Here is a 21,417-nt window from a genome sequence, read left to right as displayed (position 1 = left end):
CCAAAGTGAATAGATAGATATGCATAGATCCCTCTGGGGGAAGAGCTGAGAATTACCGCTTATACTTGTGCAAGGTTCATTGTGCTGGGAAACAGGCCTCATTCCTGTGATGGGTTCTGAGTCACACTGAGAAATGGATCAAATTGGAAACTGGGAAAAGGCTGTAGGCTTTTATTAGGATAGCTAACTTCCACCATGTGCCCTCTTTCCCACCATGCTCTTGAGGACATGTATGAGGTGGTTTCCCAGTTGTCCTGGATCCAGTAGCATAAGGTCTCCACAGATACCTAGAGGCAAGGTCTCCAGCTGTCTCTCTAAGGATTATTTATCTGGCTGCAACAGTTGGGAGATTCTGATTATTTGGAACATAATATTTCTATTGCTATTATGGAAGTAGGAATTGGGAGATGCAGCCAGTGCTGAGCTGATCCAAGATGCTCATGAACCCAGTTTGTTCCTGATCGCCTTTTTAAGTTCATGCCTTTGAGTGGCCCTGGGGAGCACAGTAATCTCACAGATACATATTCCAGTACTAGAGAGTAGAGTCATCTTACCACTTCTGTTACATTTGTACCCCTGAGTCTGTGATCATGGTTCCATTAATGAAGCAGCACTTTATTATTAAGGAATGCTAGAGCTATGAGGAACATGCAGGAGCTACCCAGGGACAGCCTAAAATCATGGCACTTGGCCATCACCAGATTGGTTAGATTCTATAGCACAGAAGAACATTTAAGTGTTAATTACTCATGGGTGCGGGAGAGCTGGCAGGCTGACCAACTCAGCTATCACCCAGGATTTAGCCTGACCCACCCAATCATTTACCCCAGCTATGAACTCATGGAGCATGTGAAGAGACCAGTTCTGTTCTTTCAAAGCTGCAGGAAATCCACAAGGCAACATCAAAATATCTGAGATGGGTCCTAGGGAAGATCAAGTACTGATGACGGAATAGAATCCAGAGGCTTCAAACAAGGCCAATGATTCATTGCAATAAACATTTGCAAGAAAAGCTGTTTGGACAATGTGCATACTGTATCAACACTGCAGGCTTCATCGCAGGATGGTTTGTATTTTATTTCATTGTTTTGTTTTCTTTGGGGGTAGAGGTTGCAAGGGTGGAGGGGGATAGGCAGGGTCTGCAAGATGACTGGGACTGTAGTGCATGATGTGAAATTCACCAAGAATCAAAAAAAAGTGGTTTTTTTTTTAACTAATGATAACTCTTGTCAGCCAATTTAGTTTTCCAGCTTTCTTTATCCAGCATCCAAAGCCAAACACAACCCCCTACCCTCTCCTGTCTGCTGGGTTTCTCACTCCTTTATTGTGTGGCCCCTCTCACGTGCCTTCCAGCCCCATACTTGGTTTGTCCACTGAGCCAATCTGGGAGGCCCTATTCAAGCAAGATAAACACAAAAGCTCTTTTTTCCAATAAAGAGTAAAGGATTCTCTCAACAACAAATAGGTTCGGGGAAATAGATTCAAAGTCCTCACACATGTCTGTTTCATGGCTCCACTCTGAGTGTCTGGACCTTGACATTGGGACAAGACACTTCCTGAACCTAGAACAGTCTTCTCTGGAGATCTGTCTTTCTGATCACAAGGGGTCCGACACATGCTTTCATTGCTGTCTGGCCTATGGCTGCAGGTCTGAGTGTGCCTTTCCTCATGATTACTTGGGATTACTAGATCTAAGTGACTTATGTCCATTTATTAAAGCCATGTAGCAAGTGTCACCAGACCCCCATCATTCTTGCATCAACCTTTTTCTCCATTCACTATCAAATATGCCACTTTGTGTGTAGCTCACACAGTCTGTAATGTCTTTCTACTGGTTAAAATTTAGTCCCAGTGCTGGTTTAGCACCTGAGGATCTATGGATACCTCAGCAATCGCCTTTGGTTGGACAGTGACCCAACTCTAGGACCCTACCCTGAGGCTTTGCATCCGAGACATTACCTTACAGTGAGTCTTCTAGAGAAAGATCCTGAGTTGAAACCTTTTTTTGGCTTACTTGGTGAGCGGTTTGCCTTTGTTTTTGTTTTTGTTTTTCCAGAATTGAGACCTTTATAAGCTGAGAGTCACTATGTAGCCCTGGCTGGCATCACACTTGCAGTATCCTCCTCTGTCAACCTCTCAAGGACTGGAACTATAGGAATGAACCACCACATGGTTTGAAGTCTTGGAAGCTCTTGGTTTATTGTGGGTTTTTAATTGGAGAGAAGGAGACAAGGAAAGAAACGTATGCATGTGAGTGTGTTGGGGGTGGGACTGCAGGGGAGGGGAGCAAAGCCAGCTATAGTCAGGCTCCAGCCTAGACCCTTGAAGAGCACAGAGCAGCAATGTACCATAATCTTGATTTCATGGGGAGACAGGGAGATGGACTCCCAGGCTAGGAGGTGTAACTCCCAGGTACTCCTGTCTCCATATGACCCAGAGCAATCCCTTGGGAACAACTGAATAGGAGAGAACACTCATTGCTGCTGTAGGTGGGCAGATATGGCTAGATGAAAACTTGGTGCCAGGACACCAGCAGGATCTGTGACATCAGTCAACTCTTTTCACTTCTTTCCTGAATAGCAAACACTTCCTTGGAACTCTTCTCAAACTTAGACTCCAGTCTAAGTCCCATTTTGCCAAACTTAAGGTTCTAGAAAAAACCATAACACAGACAAGGATAATGGTGGTCATTATCAGTAACAGAAACCCCTCCTCCCTCTTGGTACTTCTATTCTCTGAGGGACCCTGTTGGCTGCATAGTTCATTCACAGGTAAAGAACCTTACAGTTTGGTATTTCTGATAATCCTACCTAGGGCTGAGGAGATGACTCAGTGGGTCAGAGTTTGCCACACAAGTGAGAGGACCTAAGATCAGATCTCCTGGGATGCACACAGGGGCAGGCTGGAGACCCAAGGGAGTTACAATTAAATCATAGCCAAATGAGGAAAGAGAAGCTTTAAGCCACTAGGTTGGGGGTCCTCTGTTACATTATTCAGCAGAAGACACCAAATGGCACCACAGGGAGACATCTTTCAGGTCTTTAGAAGGTCTTTAGACACTTGCAAAATTTAGCCAAGAAAGGGGACAGGCTTGGGCTAGAGCACTGTGTTTAGGAACCAATAGATCTTATACAGTGCTTATGTCCGAGAAAAGTGGGGTCTCCTATAATCTGAGGGGATCACAGGCTCATCGTGCTAAGGGGACATCTTACCCTTCTGTTCATTCCATCATCATCTTTCACAGCCCATTCTGTCCATGTTCCCTCGTCGTCTCTCTGCCCCATCTGGCCCTACGTCTTAATATGTGTTTACCTTTCTATCTTTCTCTGCTCATACATGGCTCTATTCATTTGTTTGTTTAGCACATGTGCACCATAGCATGTGTATGGCAGTCAGAAATCAACTATGGGTGGTGTCACCCCATGTCGCTGATGGTCAGATATATAAGAAAGTAGGTCAAGCAAGTCATATGGAGCAAGCCAGTAAACACAATTCTGTAAGATGAACTAAACCCTTTCCTCCCCAGGTTGCTTTTGATCATGGTGTTTCATCACAGCAACAAAGGCAAACTGGGACCCATGGAATGGGACAGCAATGTTTATAGAGTCAGGAAGAACAGACCCTCAGATGAGGAGGGATCAAAGTCGGACCAGGTCAGGCTTCCTAGAGAACAGCTGCCACTAGGTCCTAAGGAGAGAAAACAACAACAACAACAACAACAACAACAACAACAACAAACCAAGATGTTTATTTCAGGAGTTGGAGCAGGAGGGTTCTTTTCTCTTTGTGACCAAGGGTTAAAGAGCCCAATAAGTCACTGATGCAGAGTTCATCTGAAGCTGGTAAGTTCCCCCCTGATTCTTGAGGTCAGACTCAGGTCATGGAGTAGGGTACAAGGGTCACCCCTGAGAGTAGAGTCCTGCCTGGGCCACTCTAGCACCTGGTGGCGACTTGTCTTCAGATGCCCACATCAGTCCTCAGAGCTTCCCTGCTCTACGGCCTTACGTGCGTTCTCAGGAGTCCTTGGACCATGTCTCCTTTGACACAAGCGCCTCCAAGTATATATCAGGTGGCTCATCCCTGCTGGCCTTCTCTTGGGGATTCAATGACAGCTTGCCTTCCTTCCCTCCCTTTCTTGTTATTCCTTCCTGTACTTTTCCTCTGTGTTCCCCCACTTCTGTTTCATGTTAGCAGTACATGTTCAAGAACACAGACTCTGCCCCCAAAAGCCTGGACTCTTGCTGCTACTTTGACCCTGTGAACACTCCACACATGGTCTCTCCCAATTCAACCTTCCTCGTCTGTAAACTGGGCATCTGAATGATACCAATCCTTAATGGCAGCTGGCTTAGACAGACACCAAGAGTAGATGCTAAACAAGAAACTAAAAGGATCTTTCCATCATTGTCTTTAATTCTTTCTGTTTATTATGACACTGAGCCCCTTATCTGAATTTAATTAAACCATAAGACACCCTGTGCTGTCTGGAGACTTGATTTCTGTGGGGAAATCCCATCCATCACCCATCTGGTGTCAGAGATGTAAGGGCACACACAAAACAGAAGCATCTCTCTTACAAAGTGTTTCCTCTCAGAGGCTACCATAGACCATAATGCTTCACCCTTTATTATGATCATTCCTTCAGGGGATTTTCTAAATTGCCTTGACTTCCAAGTAGTCAGTCTCTTTCAATTTGTGTTCCTGACACTGGGCTCAGATTCCTTCATCGTGGGTATCAGGATGACACCTGATGTCATGGCTGCTCTGCCAGGATCCTGCTTCCCATTCGAGGCTGGCAACAGTTTGGATCTCATCATATATTAGATGTTGGCCCCTCAAAATGGCACTAATGAATTCTGGTGATACCATTAACCGGCAGAGCCTGGTCGAAGATAGTTGGATCACCAGGGGTATACCTTTGAGGGGCCACAGGCACTTCCTCTCCCTCCTTGCTTCCAGGACCCCATGAAGCTTTGCTTCACCCAATCCCTTGCTTTGAAGTTCTGCCCCACCATAGGCCTTAAATAGTGAGGCCCAACTATCTGGACTGAAGTCTCTAAGAACCCAAATAAGTTGACTGGGCAGGTCTGTTTTGTTCTTGAGAGGGTTTTACTATGTAAATTGGCTGGCCTCAAACTCACAATCCTCCTGCCTCAGGGTTTTGCATGTCCAGCTCCTCCTGGGTAATTTGTCCCAGTATAGGAAAGTTAACACTAGGTTCACACCCACTGCCCACCTTGCTGTCTCTAGTTCTTCTGATTCACACTCTTCTAATGGTCACTTTTATTTCCTATTCTCCAAGGAGAGGAGAAACTTTCTGCAGCTGTAGTTACCTTGTTCAAGACTCAGCTGGGAGTTTGGGTCTCCTCCATCACTTCTGTGGAAACACAATCCATTTGGTAACACTGAAGTGGGAGGAGAGGGAGAGGGAAGAAGAGGAGGAAGCCATTAGAGATCTGTAGCAGGGACTAGGGGCAGCATTTCAAACTTACACATTTAGGGATTTTTAGCCATCAATCACTCAAAATTCATGCGTCCCCCATGATGAAGTTCATCCATCATGCCCTGGGACAGAGGAGACTGATACTAGGGATTCTTTATGTTGCCCATACAGGAAGGAGAAACTGATGATGAAGAGTAAAAAAGTAGGCTCCCAAACCCCGTGGGAGAGAGAGCTCACCGCCGAGACAGGTAGGCACTCCTGAGACTGCAGAGTGGAAGAGACCACTAACACTGCCCACCCCTGCCCACATCCCTGGCCCAAGAGGAAACTGTATACGGCCACTGGGTTCCCTTGGATAAGGGCACAGGAGCAGCAAATCCGCTGCGTCTGAGACACCGCCTGAACCTGAAGGGACCGACCGGATAAACAGTTCTCTGCACCCAAATCCCATGGGAGGGAGACTTAAACCTTCAGAGAGGCAGACACGCCTGGGAAACCAGAAGAGACTACACTCTGCCCACATCTCTGACTCCAGAGGAAAACACCAAACGCCATCTGGAACCCTGGTGCATGGAAGCTCCCAGAAAGGGCATCACAGATCTTCCTGGTTGCTGCCCCTGCGGAGAGCTCATAAGCATCACCCCACGAGCAAACTTGAGCCTCGGGACCACAGGTAAGACAAACCTTCCAGCTCCCAGCGACCTGCCTGGTGAACTCAAGACACAGGCCCACAGGAACAGCTGAAGACTTGTAGATAGGAAAAACTACACGCCCGAAAGCAGAACACTCTGTCCCCATAACTGGCTGAAAGAAAACAGGAAAACAGGTCTACAGCACTCCTGATACACAGGCTTATAGGACAGTCTAGCCACTGTCAGAATAGCAGAACAAAGTAACACTAGAGATAATCTGATGGTGAGAGGCAAGCGCAGGAACCCAGGCAACAGAAACCAAGACTACATGGCATCATCGGAGCCCAATTCTCACACCAAAGCAAACATGGAATATCCAAACACACCAGAAAAGCAAGATCTAGTTTCAAAATCATATTTGATCATGATGCTGGAGGACTTCAAGAAAGACATGAAGAACTCCCTTAGAGAAACACAGGAAAACATAAATAAACAAGTAGAAGCCTACAGAGAGGAATCACAAAAATCCCTGAAAGAATTCCAGGAAAACATAAATAAACAAGTAGAAGCCTATAGAGAGGAATCACAAAAATCCCTGAAAGAATTCCAGGAAAACACAATCAAACAATTGAAGGAATTAAAAATGGAAATAGAAGCAATCAAGAAAGAACACATGGAAACAACCCTGGATATAGAAAACCAAAGGAAGAGACAAGGAGCCGTAGATATAAGCATCACCAACAGAATACAAGATATAGAAGAGAGAATCTCAGGAGCAGAAGATTCCATAGAAATCATCGACTCAACAGTCAAAGATAATGTAAAGCGGAAAAAGCTACTGGTCCAAAACATACAGGACTCAATGAGAAGATCAAACCTAAGGATAATAGGTATAGAAGAGAGTGAAGACTCCAAGCTTAAAGGACCAGTAAATATCTTCAACAAAATCATAGAAGAAAACTTCCCGAACCTAAAAAAAAAGAGATACCCATAGGCATACAAGAAGCCTACAGAACTCCAAATAGATTGGACCAGAGAAGAAACACCTCCCGACACATAATAGTCAAAACACCAAATGCACAAAATAAAGAAAGAATATTAAAAGCAGTAAGGGAAAAAGGTCAAGTAACATATAAAGGCAGACCTATCAGAATCACACCAGACTTTTCGCCAGAGACTATGAAAGCCAGAAGATCCTGGACAGATGTCATACAGACCCTAAGAGAACACAAATGCCAGTCCAGGTTACTGTATCCTGCAAAACTCTCAATTAACATAGATGGAGAAACCAAGATATTCCATGACAAAACCAAATTTACACAATATCTTTCTACAAATCCAGCACTACAAAGGATAATAAATGGTAAAGCCCAACATAAGGAGGCAAGCTATACCCTAGAAAAAGCAAGAAACTAATCGCTTGGCAACAAAAACAAAGAGAAGAAAAGCACACAAACATAACCTCACATCCAAATATGAATATAACAGGAAGCAATAATCACTATTCCTTAATATCTCTCAACATCAATGGTCTCAACTCCCCAATAAAAAGACATAGATTAACAAACTGGATACGCAATGAGGACCCTGCATTCTGCTGCCTACAGGAAACACACCTCAGAGACAAAGACAGACACTACCTCAGAGTAAAAGGCTGGAAATCAACTTTCCAAGCAAATGATCAGAAGAAGCAAGCTGGAGTAGCCATTCTAATATCAAATAAAATCAATTTTCAACTAAAAGTCATCAAAAAAGATAAGAAGGACACTTCATATTCATCAAAGGAAAAATCCACCAAGATGAACTCTCAATCCTAAATATCTATGTCCCAAATACAAGGGCACCTACATACGTAAAAGAAACCTTACTAAAGCTCAAAACACACATTGCCCCTCACACAATAATAGTAGGAGATTTCAACACCCCACTCTCATCAATGGACAGATCATGGAAACAGAAATTAAACAGAGACGTAGACAGACTAAGAGAATTCATGAACCAAATGGACTTAACAGATATTTATAGAACATTCTATCCTAAAGCAAAAGGATATACCTTCTTCTCAGCTCCTCATGGTACTTTCTCCAAAATTGACCATATAATTGGTCAAAAACGGGCCTCAACAGGTACAGAAAGATAGAAATAATCCCATGCGTGCTATCAGACCACCACGGCCTAAAGCTGGTCTTCAATAACAATAAGGGAAGAACGCCCACATATACGTGGAAGTTGAACAATGCTCTACTCAACGATAACCTGGTCAAGGAAGAAATAAAGAAAGAAATTAAAGACTTCTTAGAATTTAATGAAAATGAAGGTAAAACATACTCAAACTTACGGGACACAATGAAAGCTGGGCTAAGAGGAAAACTCATAGCTCTGAGTGCCTGCAGAAAGAAACAGGAGAGAACCTATGTCAGCAGCTTGACAGCACACCTAAAAGCTCTAGAACAAAAAGAAGCAAATACACCTAGGAGGAGTAGAAGGCAGATAATAATCAATAATCAAATAATCAAACTCAGAGCTGAAATCAACCAAGTGGAAACAAAAAGGACTATACAAAGAACCATCAGAACTAAAAGCTGGTTCTTTGAGAAAATCAACAAGATACATAAACCCTTAGCCAGCCTAACCAGAGGACACAGACAGTGTGTCGAAATTAACAAAGTCAGAAATGAAAACGGAGACATAACTACAGAATCAGAGGAAATTCAAAAAATCATCAGATCCTACTACAAAAGCCTATATTCAACAAAACTTGAAAACCTGCAGGAAATGGACAATTTCCTAGACAGATACCAGGTACCGAAGTTAAATCAGGACGAGATAAACCATTTAAACAACCCCATAACTCCTAACGAAATAGAAGCAGTCATTAAAAGTCTCCTAACCAAAAAAGAGACCAGATCCAGACGGGTTTAGTGCAGAATTCTATCAGACCTTCGTAGAAGACCTCATACCAATACTATCCAAACTATTCCACAAAATTGAGACAGATGGAGCGCTACAGAATTCCTTCTATGAAGCCACAATTACTCTTATACCTAAACCACACAAAGACCCAACAAAGAAAGAACTTCAGACCAATTTCCCTTATGAATATCGACGCAAAAATACTCAATAAAATTCTGGCAAACCAAATCCAAGAGCACATCAAAACAATCATCCACCATGATCAAGTAGGCTTCATCCCAGTCATGCAGGGATGATTTAATATAAGGAAAACCATCAACGTGATCAATTATATAAACGAACTGAAAGAACAAAACCACATGATCATTTCATTAGATGCTGAGAAAGCATTTGACAAAATTCAACACCCCTTCATGATAAAAGTACTGGAAAGAATAGGAATTCAAGGCCCATACCTAAACATAGTAAAAAGCCATATACAGCAAACCAGTTGCTAACATTAAACTAAATGGAGAGAAACTTGAAGCAATCCCTCTAAAATCAGGGACCAAACAAGGCTGCCCACTCTCTCCCTACTTATTCAATATAGTTCTTGAAGTTCTAGCCAGAGCAATCAGACAACAAAAGGAAATCAAGGGGATACAGATTGGTAAAGAAGAAGTCAAAATATCACTATTTGCAGATGATATGATAGTATATTTAAGTGATCCCAAAAGTTCCACTAGAGAACTACTAAAGCTGATAAACAACTTCAGCAAAGTGGCTGGGTATAGAATTAACTCAAATAAATCAGTAGCCTTCCTCTACACAAAAGAGAAAAAAGCCGAGAAAGAAATTAGGGAAACAACACTCTTCATAATAGACCCAAATAATATAAAGTACCTTGGTGTGACTTTAACCGAGCAAGTAAAAGATTTGTACAATAAGAACTTCAAGACTCTGAAGAAAGAAATTGAAGAAGTCCTCAGAAGATGGAAAGATGTCCCATGCTCATGGATTGGCAGGATTAATATAGTAAAAATGGCCATTTTACCAAAAGCGATCTACAGATTCAATGCAATCCCCATCAAAATACCAATCCAATTCTTCAAAGAGTTAGACAGAACAATTTGCAAATTCATCTGGAATAACAAAAAACCCAGGATAGCTAAAACTATTCTCAACAATAAAAGGACTTCAGGGGGAATCACTATCCCTGAATTCAAACAATATTACAGAGCAATAGTGATAAAAACTGCATGGTATTGGTACTGAGACAGACAGATAGACCAATGGAACAGAATTGAAGACCCAGAAATGAACCCACACACCTATGGTCACTTGATTTTTGACAAAGGAGCCAAAACCATCCAATGGAAAAAAGATAGCATTTTCAGCAAATGGTGCTGTTTCAACTGGAGGTCAACATGTAGAAGAATGCAGATTGATCCATGCTTATCACCCTGTACAAAGCTTAAGTCCAAGTGGATCAAGGACCTCCACAGCAAACCAGATACACTCAAACTAATAGAAGAAAAACTAGGGCAGCATCTTGAACACATGGGCACTGGAAAAACTTTCCTGAACAAAACACCAATGGCTTATGCTCTAAGATCAAGAATCGACAAATGGGATCTCATAAAACTGCAAAGCTTCTGTAAGGCAAAGGACACTGCGGTTAGGACAAAACGGCAACCAACAGACTGGGAAAAGATCTTTACCAATCCTACAACAGATAGAGGGCTTATATCCAAAATATACAAAGAACTCAAGAAGTTAGACCACAGGGAGACAAATAACCCTATTAAAAAATGGGGTTCAGAACTAAACAAAGAATTCACAGCTGAGGAATGCCGAATGGCCGAGAAACACCTAAAGAAATGTTCAACATCTTTAGTCATCAGGGAAATGCAAATCAAAACAACCCTGAGATTTCACCTCACACCAGTGAGAATGGCTAAGATCAAAAACTCAGGTGACAACAAATGCTGGCGAGGATGTGGAGAAAGAGGAACGCTCCTCCATTGTTAGTGGGATTGCAGACTGGTACAACCATTCTGGAAATCAGTCTGGAGGTTCCTCAGAAAATTGGACATTGAACTGCCTGAGGATCCAGCTATACCTCTCTTGGGCATATACCCACAAGATGCCCCAACATATAAAAAAGACACGTGCTCCACTATGTTCATAGCAGCCTTATTTATAATAGCCAGAAGCTGGAAAGAACCCAGATGCCCTTCAACAGAGGAATGGATACAGAAAATGTGGTACATCTACACAATGGAATATTACTCAGCTACCAAAAACAATGCCTTTATGAAATTCATAGACAAATGGTTGGAACTGGAAAATATCATCCTGAGTGAGGTAACCCAATCACAGAAAAACACACATAGTATGCACTCATTAATAAGTGGGTATTAGCTCAAATGCTTGAATTACCCTAGATGCCTAGAACACATGAAACTCAAGATGGATGATCAAAATGTGAATGCTTCGAGCTGGAGAGATAGCTCAGTGGTTAAGAACACTGACTGCTCTTCCAGAGGTCTTGAGTTCAATTCCCAGGAATCTGTAATGGGGTCCAATGCCCTGTACTGGTATGTCTGAATACAGCTACAGTGTACTTATATAGAATAAATAAAATGTGAATGCTTCACTCCTTCTTTAAAAGGGGAACAAGAATACCCTTGGCAGGGAATAGAGAGGTAAAGATTAAAAAAGAGACAGAAGGAACACCCATTCAGAGCCTGCCCCATATGTGGCCCATACATATACAGCCACCCAATTAGACAAGATGGATGAAGCAAAGAAGTGCAGGCCGACAGGAGCCGGATGTAGTAGATCTCTCCTGAGAGACACAGCCAGAATACAGCAAATACAGAGGCGAATGCCAGCAGCAAAGCACTGAACTGAGAATAGGACCCCTGTTGAAGGAATCAGAGAAAGAACTGGAAGAGCTTGAAGGGGCTCGAGACCCCTTATGAACAACAATGCCAAGCAACCAGAGCTTCCAGGGACTAAGCCACTACCTAAAGACTATACATGGACTGACCCTGAGCTCTGACCTCATAGGTAGCAATGAATAGCCTAGTAAGAGCACCAGTGGAAGGGGAAGCCCTTGGTCCTGCTAAGACTGAGCCCCAGTGAACATGATTGTTGGGGGGAGGGCGGCAATGGGGGGAGGATGGGGAGGGGAACACCCATAAAGAAGGGGGAGGGGGAGGGATTAGGGGAATGTTTGCCCGGAAACCGGGAAAGGGAATAACATTCGAAATGTAAATAAGAAATACTCAAGTTAATATATATATATATATATATATATATATATATATGGAGAGAGAGAGAGAGAGAGAGTAAAAAAGTAGGAAACGTTCTGAGAACTGTGTTCCTTTTACAGTGTTCAAGAGGGCAGCCAAGTTATAAATCAGAACCAGAAAAACAGAAGAAAACATGGCTTCCAGGTTGTCACAATGGTAAGAAGAAACAGAGGCTTTCCTGGATCAATGGTCTCGGATCTGGCACATACCACAGGGACGTCCCAGGCAGCTTTGATGATGGGCGAGATGGGGTTGATGGAGAGCTGGCTCACACATTGTTGCTTTCTATGAGCATGAGGTGCTATACTACGATGGATCCTGCACCTACAGCTGAACTGTCACTCTCGAGAGTGTAGTAGCCATTAGACATAAGTTTTCAGATGATACATTTACATATTAGTCTTGCTAACTGCTATATCCTCAATAACCCTGCCCAATACCTGGCCCATGGCAAAAGTTTAATATGTGTTTGTTGACAACAAAAAGGACTGTGCTGTCATAGGAGAATGTTAAACCCAATTACCATGTTCAAAGCTTTGATAAATGAGTTGCAAATCTGGATATTTCTCCATGTTGACATTACTGAACACTTCACAGAGGACCTTCCTGCTGAATATCTTCTCCAGTTCATCCAGGGCTCTGTAGATCACTTTGTCTACAGGGACCAGGGCTCTATACGAATCTTGAAGATCCTTAAATAAAAACATCGAACAGAGAAAATTTCAGTGCAGACTTCCAGACACAGAAGAGCCCTAGAAAAAGGATTATAGTTAGTGTCCCTCAATCCCTACAAACACATCTCCTCAGGGGAAGCGTTATACTTGCATGACTACTTCATGAAATGAGTATACATTGTCTCTTTGAAAGTAAGCACTGGTGACCTCCAGCAACCATCCTCATTTATATGACATGTAAGAAGGGCCACCTTTGGAAGGGAAACATGGGTTAAAGGTCAACTATGGAGCTGGTGAGATCGCTCAGTGGGGAGAGGCACTGGCCACCAATCCTGATAGTCTGAGTTCAATCCCTGGCATTCAGACGGTGGAAGGAGAAACCAACTAGCCACACTTGGTCACTTACTTCCCCCTGTGCACAGCAGCTGACTCATACATATGCCCACACAATACAGTCACACACATACTCATAAGTAGATTTAATAGTTTTTTTTTTTGAATGTGTGGAGGGGCTGAAGAGAGGGCTTGATGGTTGAGTTTGCTTGGTGCTATCACAGAGGACCCACATTCAGTTCCCAGCACCAACACAGGAGCTCACAAACATCTATAACTCTGGTTCCATGTGATGGTTCAGTGTTCTTTTCTGGTCACCATGGCCACCGGGCACACAAGTGCTATGCACACATAGGTATGGGGAGCATACTTGTACAGGAAAGAATTAAATATAAATACATTCTTCTTTTTAAGGCAAACTAATGTATATCTCATAGCCAGGGTACTTTTGGAATAGATTTGGCAGGTGGCCAATGGTACTCTATGAACAGGACAAGTACTGGTCTCCTGTTTAACACTGATTTAGCATGAAGGAAAAAGTTATCCATCCCCTCTGATTGTGAACCCTACCAGAGGGTGGCATATTCATAAGGCAAAAGAACACTAGAAGTGATTTTTGTAAATTTTGCCCTAATAAGACACTCCGTAGGTTTGAATTTCTTAAATCTAGATTCTTAAAGTAAACATTTACTAAAACATAATGTACTAAATGAAATTTTGTGAGGCCCATTTGAAAAAATAATCGAACAGTTAATTAAAATCACCTTTGATTTTTAGTTTATTTCTTCCATTTAGTTTAGTTTACCTTGCATATATTACATATTGGGAAATGTACAAGACATTGCTTATCCATGGAGAACCCCCATTCTGATCTAACTCATCTTCAGCCCACACTGATGCCAGAAGGCGACATGGAACACCATTCCCTCAGAGAGAAGCAGGCCCATCTCCTCTGAGGCCTCTGCTTCTCCTCTTCCTCAATACCTGCAAAGAATACATCCAGAAATAGTTTCATGACAGGTATCACTCACAGGAAGCCCAGTTTTAAATCTGAGGCCATAATTCTGATGCATAATTGATGAATTTATTATTGCAAATGATACCTCTATAAAGTGCTGTGAAATGCCACGAGCTTTTGTCAAGATTTAGTCCTGAGTCTGTTGGGATGGATTGGTGGTTCAGAGCACGTGTAGCTCTTGCAGAGGACCTGTGTTTCATCCCCTGAACCACATCAGGTGGTTCACAACTGTAACTCCAGGTCCAGGGAATCTGGAGCCCTTCTCTGGACTCCCTGGGCATCAGCACCTATGTAAACATACACATACATGCGTGCGCACACGTGTACACACACACACACACAAACACATACACACACTCACAGATGCATGAACACACACACATGCATGTAAGAAATGAAATCTTTTTAAGAAGTAAGTCCAACCTTAAAAACCTGTTAATCATCTAAAGTTTGGTTCCAAGGTAATTAAATCGTAACTTAATTTGGAGCTTGTTTACCAGGTTATGATGTAGTAAATTTCACTTACTTCATACATTTTAGCAGTGATTAATTCATGATCTCGGAGGCCCTCAAGAAAAGGAAATGGATTTTTTATTGCATTAGAAATTGCCACTTTCCGTCTCTTGAAGTGTTGAAATGTAAGTTCAAAGGGAAACGTCTCTGTATTCTCATGTTCACTGGACATCCTAGGGGGGAAAATATCATGGGATAATGGTTATCAGTACAATAGATGCTTGTGGAAACTATAAGGTTTTATATATGAAAAAAGACTTTGAAGAACTAACAAACTTAAGATAAAGGTCTTGATTTAACCCCAATGCATCGACTAACTGACTGGAAGCTCTGAGTTCAAGTGAGAGAGACCCTTCCTCAATTACACGATGGAGACCGATAGAAGAGAAAACTCAACATCAAGCTCTGACTTCCTCACACATGTGAGCACACATATGTGTAACTGCACACACATAAGCTCTCACACATGTGAATGTTTTTACACATTGCGTATATACTGCAGACCAAAGACATACAAAATAAAGTTAAACATAGTGCTAATTTTGATTATTGAATTACACTATTAGTTGTCCTCATACAGGTTTAGTGAAAAGTAATATTCTCAACAAATTATATGAAAATATTTATGGTGGCATTGTTGATAGCCAAAAGACAGAAGTCATTGAAATGACCTTTAATTGCTGAGTAGACAAATGACATAGAACAATCTATCCAATGAAATGAATAAATAGGGACAAAATGCTAAGACATTCTACAACATGGATGAATCTCAAAAATTGTTTGTTAATGAAAGAAGCCAAACCCAGAAGGCTAAATAATGTATAATTTCATTTCTACAAAATGCCCTGAAGTGAAATCTATGCAGACAGATGTATTAGTGGTTGCTTGGACTAAGGGGGATGAGAATGGACTGTACATAGCTGCAAGGGATTCTTTTAGGGATGGGGGAGGACGGCATCCTAAACTCTTACTGTAGTACTGGGTGCACAGCTCGGCAAAAAGTCCTTGGATTTATATTCAAATGCATAAATTTTATTGCAAATAAATTTTACTCCAAGAGGTGCAAAACTGAGAGTGGACACTCAAAAATCTACACAGAGTGAGAAAGTTGACAGGCTGGAATTATATTTCCTCTGGAATATAAGCAAAGGAGGAAATTTGAATAATGAACACACATTGTGTCCCGATTGGATTGGGTTTTTTAAATTTGTTCCTTTTTGTTTCTGTCAACTTGACACAAGCAAAAGTACTTTGAAAAGAGGAATTTCAACTGAACATGAATACCTCCATAGTTATTGCTTGTTAGGCATGTCTATGTGACATTTTCTTGATTGATGATTGATGTGGGAGGGAGCAGCTAACTGCGGGCACCACCTCAGGACATGTTGTTCTGGGAAATATAAGAAAGTAATTCTACATCCCAAAGAGGGCTAATATCCAATATATACAAAGAACTCAATAAGTTAGATTCCAGAGCATCAAATAACCCTATTAAAAATGGGGTACAGAACTAAACAAAGAATTCCTCAACTGAGGAATATCAAGTGGCCAAGAAGCACCTAAAGAAATGTTCAACATCCTTAGTCATCAGGGAAATGAAAACAATCCTGTGATTCAACCTCACACAAGTCAGAATGGCTAAGATTAAAAACTCAGGTGTCAGCAGATGTTGGTGAGGATGTGGAGAAAGAGGAACACTCTTCCATTGTTGGTGGGATTACAAACTGGTACAACCACTCTGGAGATCAGTCTGGAGGTTCCTCAGAAAATTGGACATAGTACTACCTGAGGACCCAGCTATACACTCCTAGGCATATACCCAAAATATGTTACAACACATAACAAGGACATATGCTCCACTATGTTCATAGCAGCCTTTTTGGTTCTTTTTTTTTTTTTGGAGCTGGGGACCGAACCCAGGGCCTTGCGCTTCCCTAGGCAAGCGCTCTACCACTGAGCTAAATCCCCAACCCCATAGCAGCCTTTTTTTATAATACCCAGAAGCTGGAAAGAACCTAGATGTCCTTCAAGAAAAGAATGGATACAGAAAATGTGGTACATTTATACAATGTAATACTACTCAGCTATTAAAAACAATGACTTCATGAAATTCTTAGGCAAATGGATGGAACTAGAAAATATCATTCTGAGTGAGGTAACCCAATCACAAATGAACACACATGGTATGCATTCACTGATAAGCAGATATTAGCCCAAAAGCTCAGAATACCCAAGATACCATTCATAGACCACATGAAGCTCAAGAAGAAGGACAACCAAAGTGTGAATGTTTCAGTCCTTCTTAGAAGGGGGAACAAAAATACTCACAGGAGGAAATATGGAGACAAAGTGTGGAGCAGAGACTGAAGGAAAGGTCATCCAGAGACTGACCACCTGGGGGATTCATCCCATGTACAGCTGCCAAAACCAGACAATACTGCAGATGCCAAGAAGTGCTTGCTGACAGGAGCCTGATACAGCTGTATCCTGAGTAGGTCTGCCAGAGCCTGACAAATACAGAGGCAGATGCTACCAGCCAACCACTGAACTGAGAACGGGGTCCCCAATGGAGGAGTTAGAGAAAGGGCTGAAGGAACTGAAGTGGTTTACAACCTCGTAAGAACAACAATATCAACCAACCAGAACCCCAGAGCTCCCAGGGACTAAACCACCATCCCAAGACTATACAGGGATGGACCTATTGCTCCATTTGCCTATGTAGCAGAGGATGGCCTTGTTGGGCATCAATGGAAGCAGAGGCCCTTGATCCTGTCAAGGCTGACTTCCCCAGTATAGGGGATGCCAGGGCAAGGAGGTGGGAGGGAGTGGGTGGTTGGATGGGGGAGCATCATTATAGAAGCTGGGGGAAATAGTGGGTTTCTGAAGGGGAGACCAGGAAAGGGGATAGATAACATTTGAAATGTAAATAAAAAATCAAATAAAAGAAAAAAAAGAAAGCAAACTGACCAAGCCAGTAAGCTATGCCAGTTTCTGCTTCAATTCCTGACCCCAGGCTTCTGCTTGGGTTCCTGCCCTGACCTCAGTGATGGATTGTGATGTGGAACTATCAGCCAAATAAACCCTTTCCTTCCCAAGTTGTTTTTGGTCATGGTGTTTTATCACTGCCTTAGAAACCAAGCTAAGAGTCTACCTGACTCTGAATAGGGATGCCAGGAGGTGACAGACAGCATTAAGTTAAAAAGACATCTTGTTGATGTCAGGATGTCTATGACTTAGCCCCCAACACAGAATGATCAACCAGTAACTACCTACTCAAACACAACAACTGCAAGAGGAGACTAACCTTACCCACGGGCCACCAAAGCCACATGTGAAGGGCAAGAGAAGCATTTTCTCTGCCTGCATTGTCCCTCCTCAGTCTAGGATTAGCCTTACCAAGATGGTGACCCTCGACCTCAGGTTTGTCTATACTGGGGAACCAGAAACAAGCATAGAGCTCCCCCAGAACTCTGAGGTGCCCTACGGGAGGTCTCCCTCTGTCTTGCTCAATGAAGAACACTGAAGGACTCAGGAGGCCATGAAAAGAACAAACAGGGCAGGATGATAAGATGGGGGTGCAGCCCTGTCTCCACTATCAGTGGTACTCAGTGGGAGATCACAGTCAGCTGCTCTGCTCTGCCCAGGCAGCCTGTGCCTCCACCTGTCCAGGGAAGGCACTTATGGTTCCTGCCTAGCAGCAGTTTGGTATGGCCACAGTGCCTGTCTGTCTATTCCCCAGGACAGTGTGTTGTCTCTATGTCATAGCAAAGTATGGTTGTCTCTACCCACCCAAGCACATAATAGCAAGCAACCCCATCTGGCCTACTTATAGCCTCACCGAACAAACAGCCATACAGGTAAGCTGTCCAACTTCAGAGCATAGCTTCTAGACTTGGCAGACCAAGGATCCCAAATAGTCAACCTGTCCAGGCTCAGAAAAAGGCAGTCAATGTCATTGAAATAATGGGCAACCCAAGTGACAGCCTTTCCTAACTGGGAAGGGTAGCTTTTGGCACTTGTGGCTAAGGAGAGGAACTGTTGATTTTTCTGGCCTCTGTGCCTCTTTTATATAATTCATGAACAAAAACCAAGTGAGAAGACTTTCCACAATTGTCAGGCACCACCTGTCACCCCATGTCTTAGTCAGGGTTTCTATTCCTGCATAAAACATCATGACCAAGAAGCAAGTTGGGGAGGAAAGGGTTTATTCAGCTTACACTTCCACATTGCTGTTCATCACCAAAGGAAGTCAGGACAGGAACTCACACAGGGCAGGAACCTGGAGGCAGAAGCTGATTCAGAGACCATGGAGGGATGCTGCTTACTGGCTTGCTTCCCCTGGCTTGCTCACCTGGCTTTCTTATAGAACCCAGGACCACCAGCCCAGGGATGGCATCACCCACAATGCACCCCCATCCTTGATCACTAATTGAGAAAATGCCTTCTTACAGCTGGATCTCATGGAGGCATCTCCTCAGGGGAGGCTCCTTTCTCTGAGATAAATTGCAGCTTGTGTCAAGTTGACACCCGAAACCAGTCAGTACACCCCACTTCTGTGAAGCAAAATAAGAGTGCTTCAGCATTTGCAAATGGATAAATGGACTACATCAAATTAATTGAATCCAGGACATAAATCACATCACCCCCTACAGATGCAGAAAAGGCTTTGGCCACCTCAGAGTGCTTTCATGATAAAAATAAACCTCTCAAAAAGTTTCGTTTGGGGCTGGAGAGATGGCTCAGTGGTTAAGAGCACCGACTGCTCTTCCAGAGGTCCTGAGTTCAAATCCCAGCAACCACATGGTGGCTCACAACCATCTGTAATAGGATCCGATGTCCTCTTCTGGTGTGTCTGAAGACAGCTACAGTGCACTCATATACTAAATAAATAAATAAGTCTTTTAAAAAAGTTTTGTTTTTATTAATCCCATTTAGACTTTCCTAAGTTTGTGAGCTGATGTCAATTATCCAGTTGAACAATCCTGACTTCTCATTTCTTCACATATTACTATCCTATTCCCTCTGTTTCTGTGTCCTGCTTCCTTTCTCCTTTCCTCCAACCTTCCTCCTTCCTTCATTGTCTTACAAAGAACACCTTGTTTCTTTTCTTCTAAAAAAAAGTCTTGGTATTTTTAATGTATGTATATGAATTCAATACCTGCATGTATGTTAGTGTACCACATGTGTGGTTGGTGTCTATGATGTCAGATTCCCTTGGAACATCAGGTATAGGTCTCTGGAAACCACCATGTTCATGCTGGGAATTGAACTAGTATCCTCTGAGTACATGTAACTGTTAAACTGTCTGCCTAGCCCAGGGAGTAATGAGCTTTGCTGCAGAGGCAAGCAGATCATGGAGTTCATGATCACCCTGATCTATAGAGCAAGTTCCAGGACATCCAGGGATACACAGAAACACTTTCTCGACACTTCCCTCACCCCACAAATAAAAGAAGGGGGAGTGAAAACAGAGTAGATCACAAAGGGAAGGGACTGGTAGCATGAGACTTAAGGTTCAAGACACTTGGGCCAGGTGCTGTTGGGATAGATCCATGGTTAATCACTTGTTTCTCCTGCAAAGGACCTGGGTTGGATTCCCAGTACTCACAGGATGGCTCAGAACCACCCGTAACTTGTGTTCCCAGGCATCCGGTACCCTCTTCTGACATCTATGGGCAACAAGCACATAAGGTGTATACAACAGCAAGCAAGTGCATACATGGTGTAGAAATGCAGGCAAAACACAGATACAAAAAAAAACCCCAAAATTAATAAATCTCATCTAAATACACACTTTATACTTTAAAAAGAAAAAAAGACTCAAGCCATTTTCTTCTTTCCTTTTCTTTTTGTAAAAAACATTTTCAGGGCCAGAAACTTGAGTCCAACTACTTTTATAGGTATTTGGGACAGTAACCAGCAGCCACACAGGGTGACAGTCAATAGGCATCCAGTCCTATCACACTCAGAGACCACATACCATCTTCACATGAATTAGAGGGAGGGACAGACCCATGCTGGATCTCTCTCTCTCTGTCTCTCTCTGTCTCTCTGTCTCTGTCTCTGTCTCTGTCTCTCTCTCTCTCTCTCTCTCTCTCTCTCTCTCTCTCTCTCTCTCTCTCTTCCCCTCATCCAATCTGTCCCCTCAAACTATAGGCCAATCTACTTCATGTCAGGTGATTGGACTGACTGAAGCTTTGGCCAGGAACTCAGGCATAAAATCAACTGTGCTGTAGAGGGAAAGGTGACAGAGGAAGGAAGACCCACCTGGGGCTGAGGCTGCTCCCTTCCATCTTCTAACACCCGTCTGTGGCCTGGGAGAGTGAGCTCTGATCCTGGGGCTTCTGCACAGGCTGCCAGGCTGTCAGATGCACAGCTGAGAGCAGGAAGTGAGCCTGAGTATTATCCCCCTAGAGAGGGCTCCGCCCTGATGAGGAAAACAGAAACGAAAGAAAGTATTTCTCCAATCTTAACTGTGTACTGCTGTAGGATCCTGCCACATCCTTCCTTTTTGGAATGTTGTCCCAGGGAAGAGGAGAAAGGGGGACCTAGAGGATTGCAAAGGGGTACACCAGGGACAAGCTGAGCCCAT

The 21,417-nt window shown here is 42.9% G+C and overlaps 1 protein-coding gene and 1 long non-coding RNA gene across 2 annotated transcripts; both read right to left on the bottom strand.

Moving 5' to 3' along the window:
• Nucleotides 1-2,173: 2,173 nt before the first annotated feature.
• LOC116899582 lies at nt 2,174-3,689 on the bottom strand. Its single transcript, XR_004387736.1, has 2 exons — nt 3,622-3,689; nt 2,174-2,650 (listed from the first exon to the last, which is right to left on the bottom strand). It is a non-coding gene; the product is annotated as an uncharacterized LOC116899582 (long non-coding RNA).
• Nucleotides 3,690-12,796: 9,107 nt separating this feature from the next.
• Nucleotides 12,797-21,174, bottom strand: LOC116898564 (component of Sp100-rs-like). The gene is made up of 3 exons (XM_032899771.1): nt 21,093-21,174; nt 14,839-14,998; nt 12,797-12,979 (listed from the first exon to the last, which is right to left on the bottom strand). The coding sequence occupies exons 1-3, from the start codon at nt 21,116-21,118 to the stop codon at nt 12,797-12,799; spliced, it is 369 nt and encodes a 122-aa protein (XP_032755662.1). The 5' UTR covers nt 21,119-21,174.
• Between the last annotated feature and the right edge of the window lie 243 nt (nt 21,175-21,417).

This window comes from Rattus rattus, chromosome 4 (genome assembly GCF_011064425.1).
Source record: "Rattus rattus isolate New Zealand chromosome 4, Rrattus_CSIRO_v1, whole genome shotgun sequence".
NCBI lineage: Eukaryota > Metazoa > Chordata > Mammalia > Rodentia > Muridae > Rattus > Rattus rattus.
Note: the sequence above shows the minus strand (reverse complement) of the source record. Positions and strands in the feature narration are given on the sequence as shown.

Bases quoted from the DNA above. Each gene is read 5' to 3' on its own strand.
- LOC116898564 (XM_032899771.1), bottom strand. From the start codon at position 21,118: ATGGAAGGGAGCAGCCTCAGCCCCAG. The intron at 14,999-21,092 runs GTGGGTCTTCCT...TTTCCCCCCTAG, and splicing joins GGGAGCAGCCTCAGCCCCAG to GATGTCCAGTGAACATGAGA. The intron at 12,980-14,838 runs GTAAGTGAAATT...TTTTTATTTAAG, and splicing joins TCACTGCTAAAATGTATGAA to GATCTTCAAGATTCGTATAG.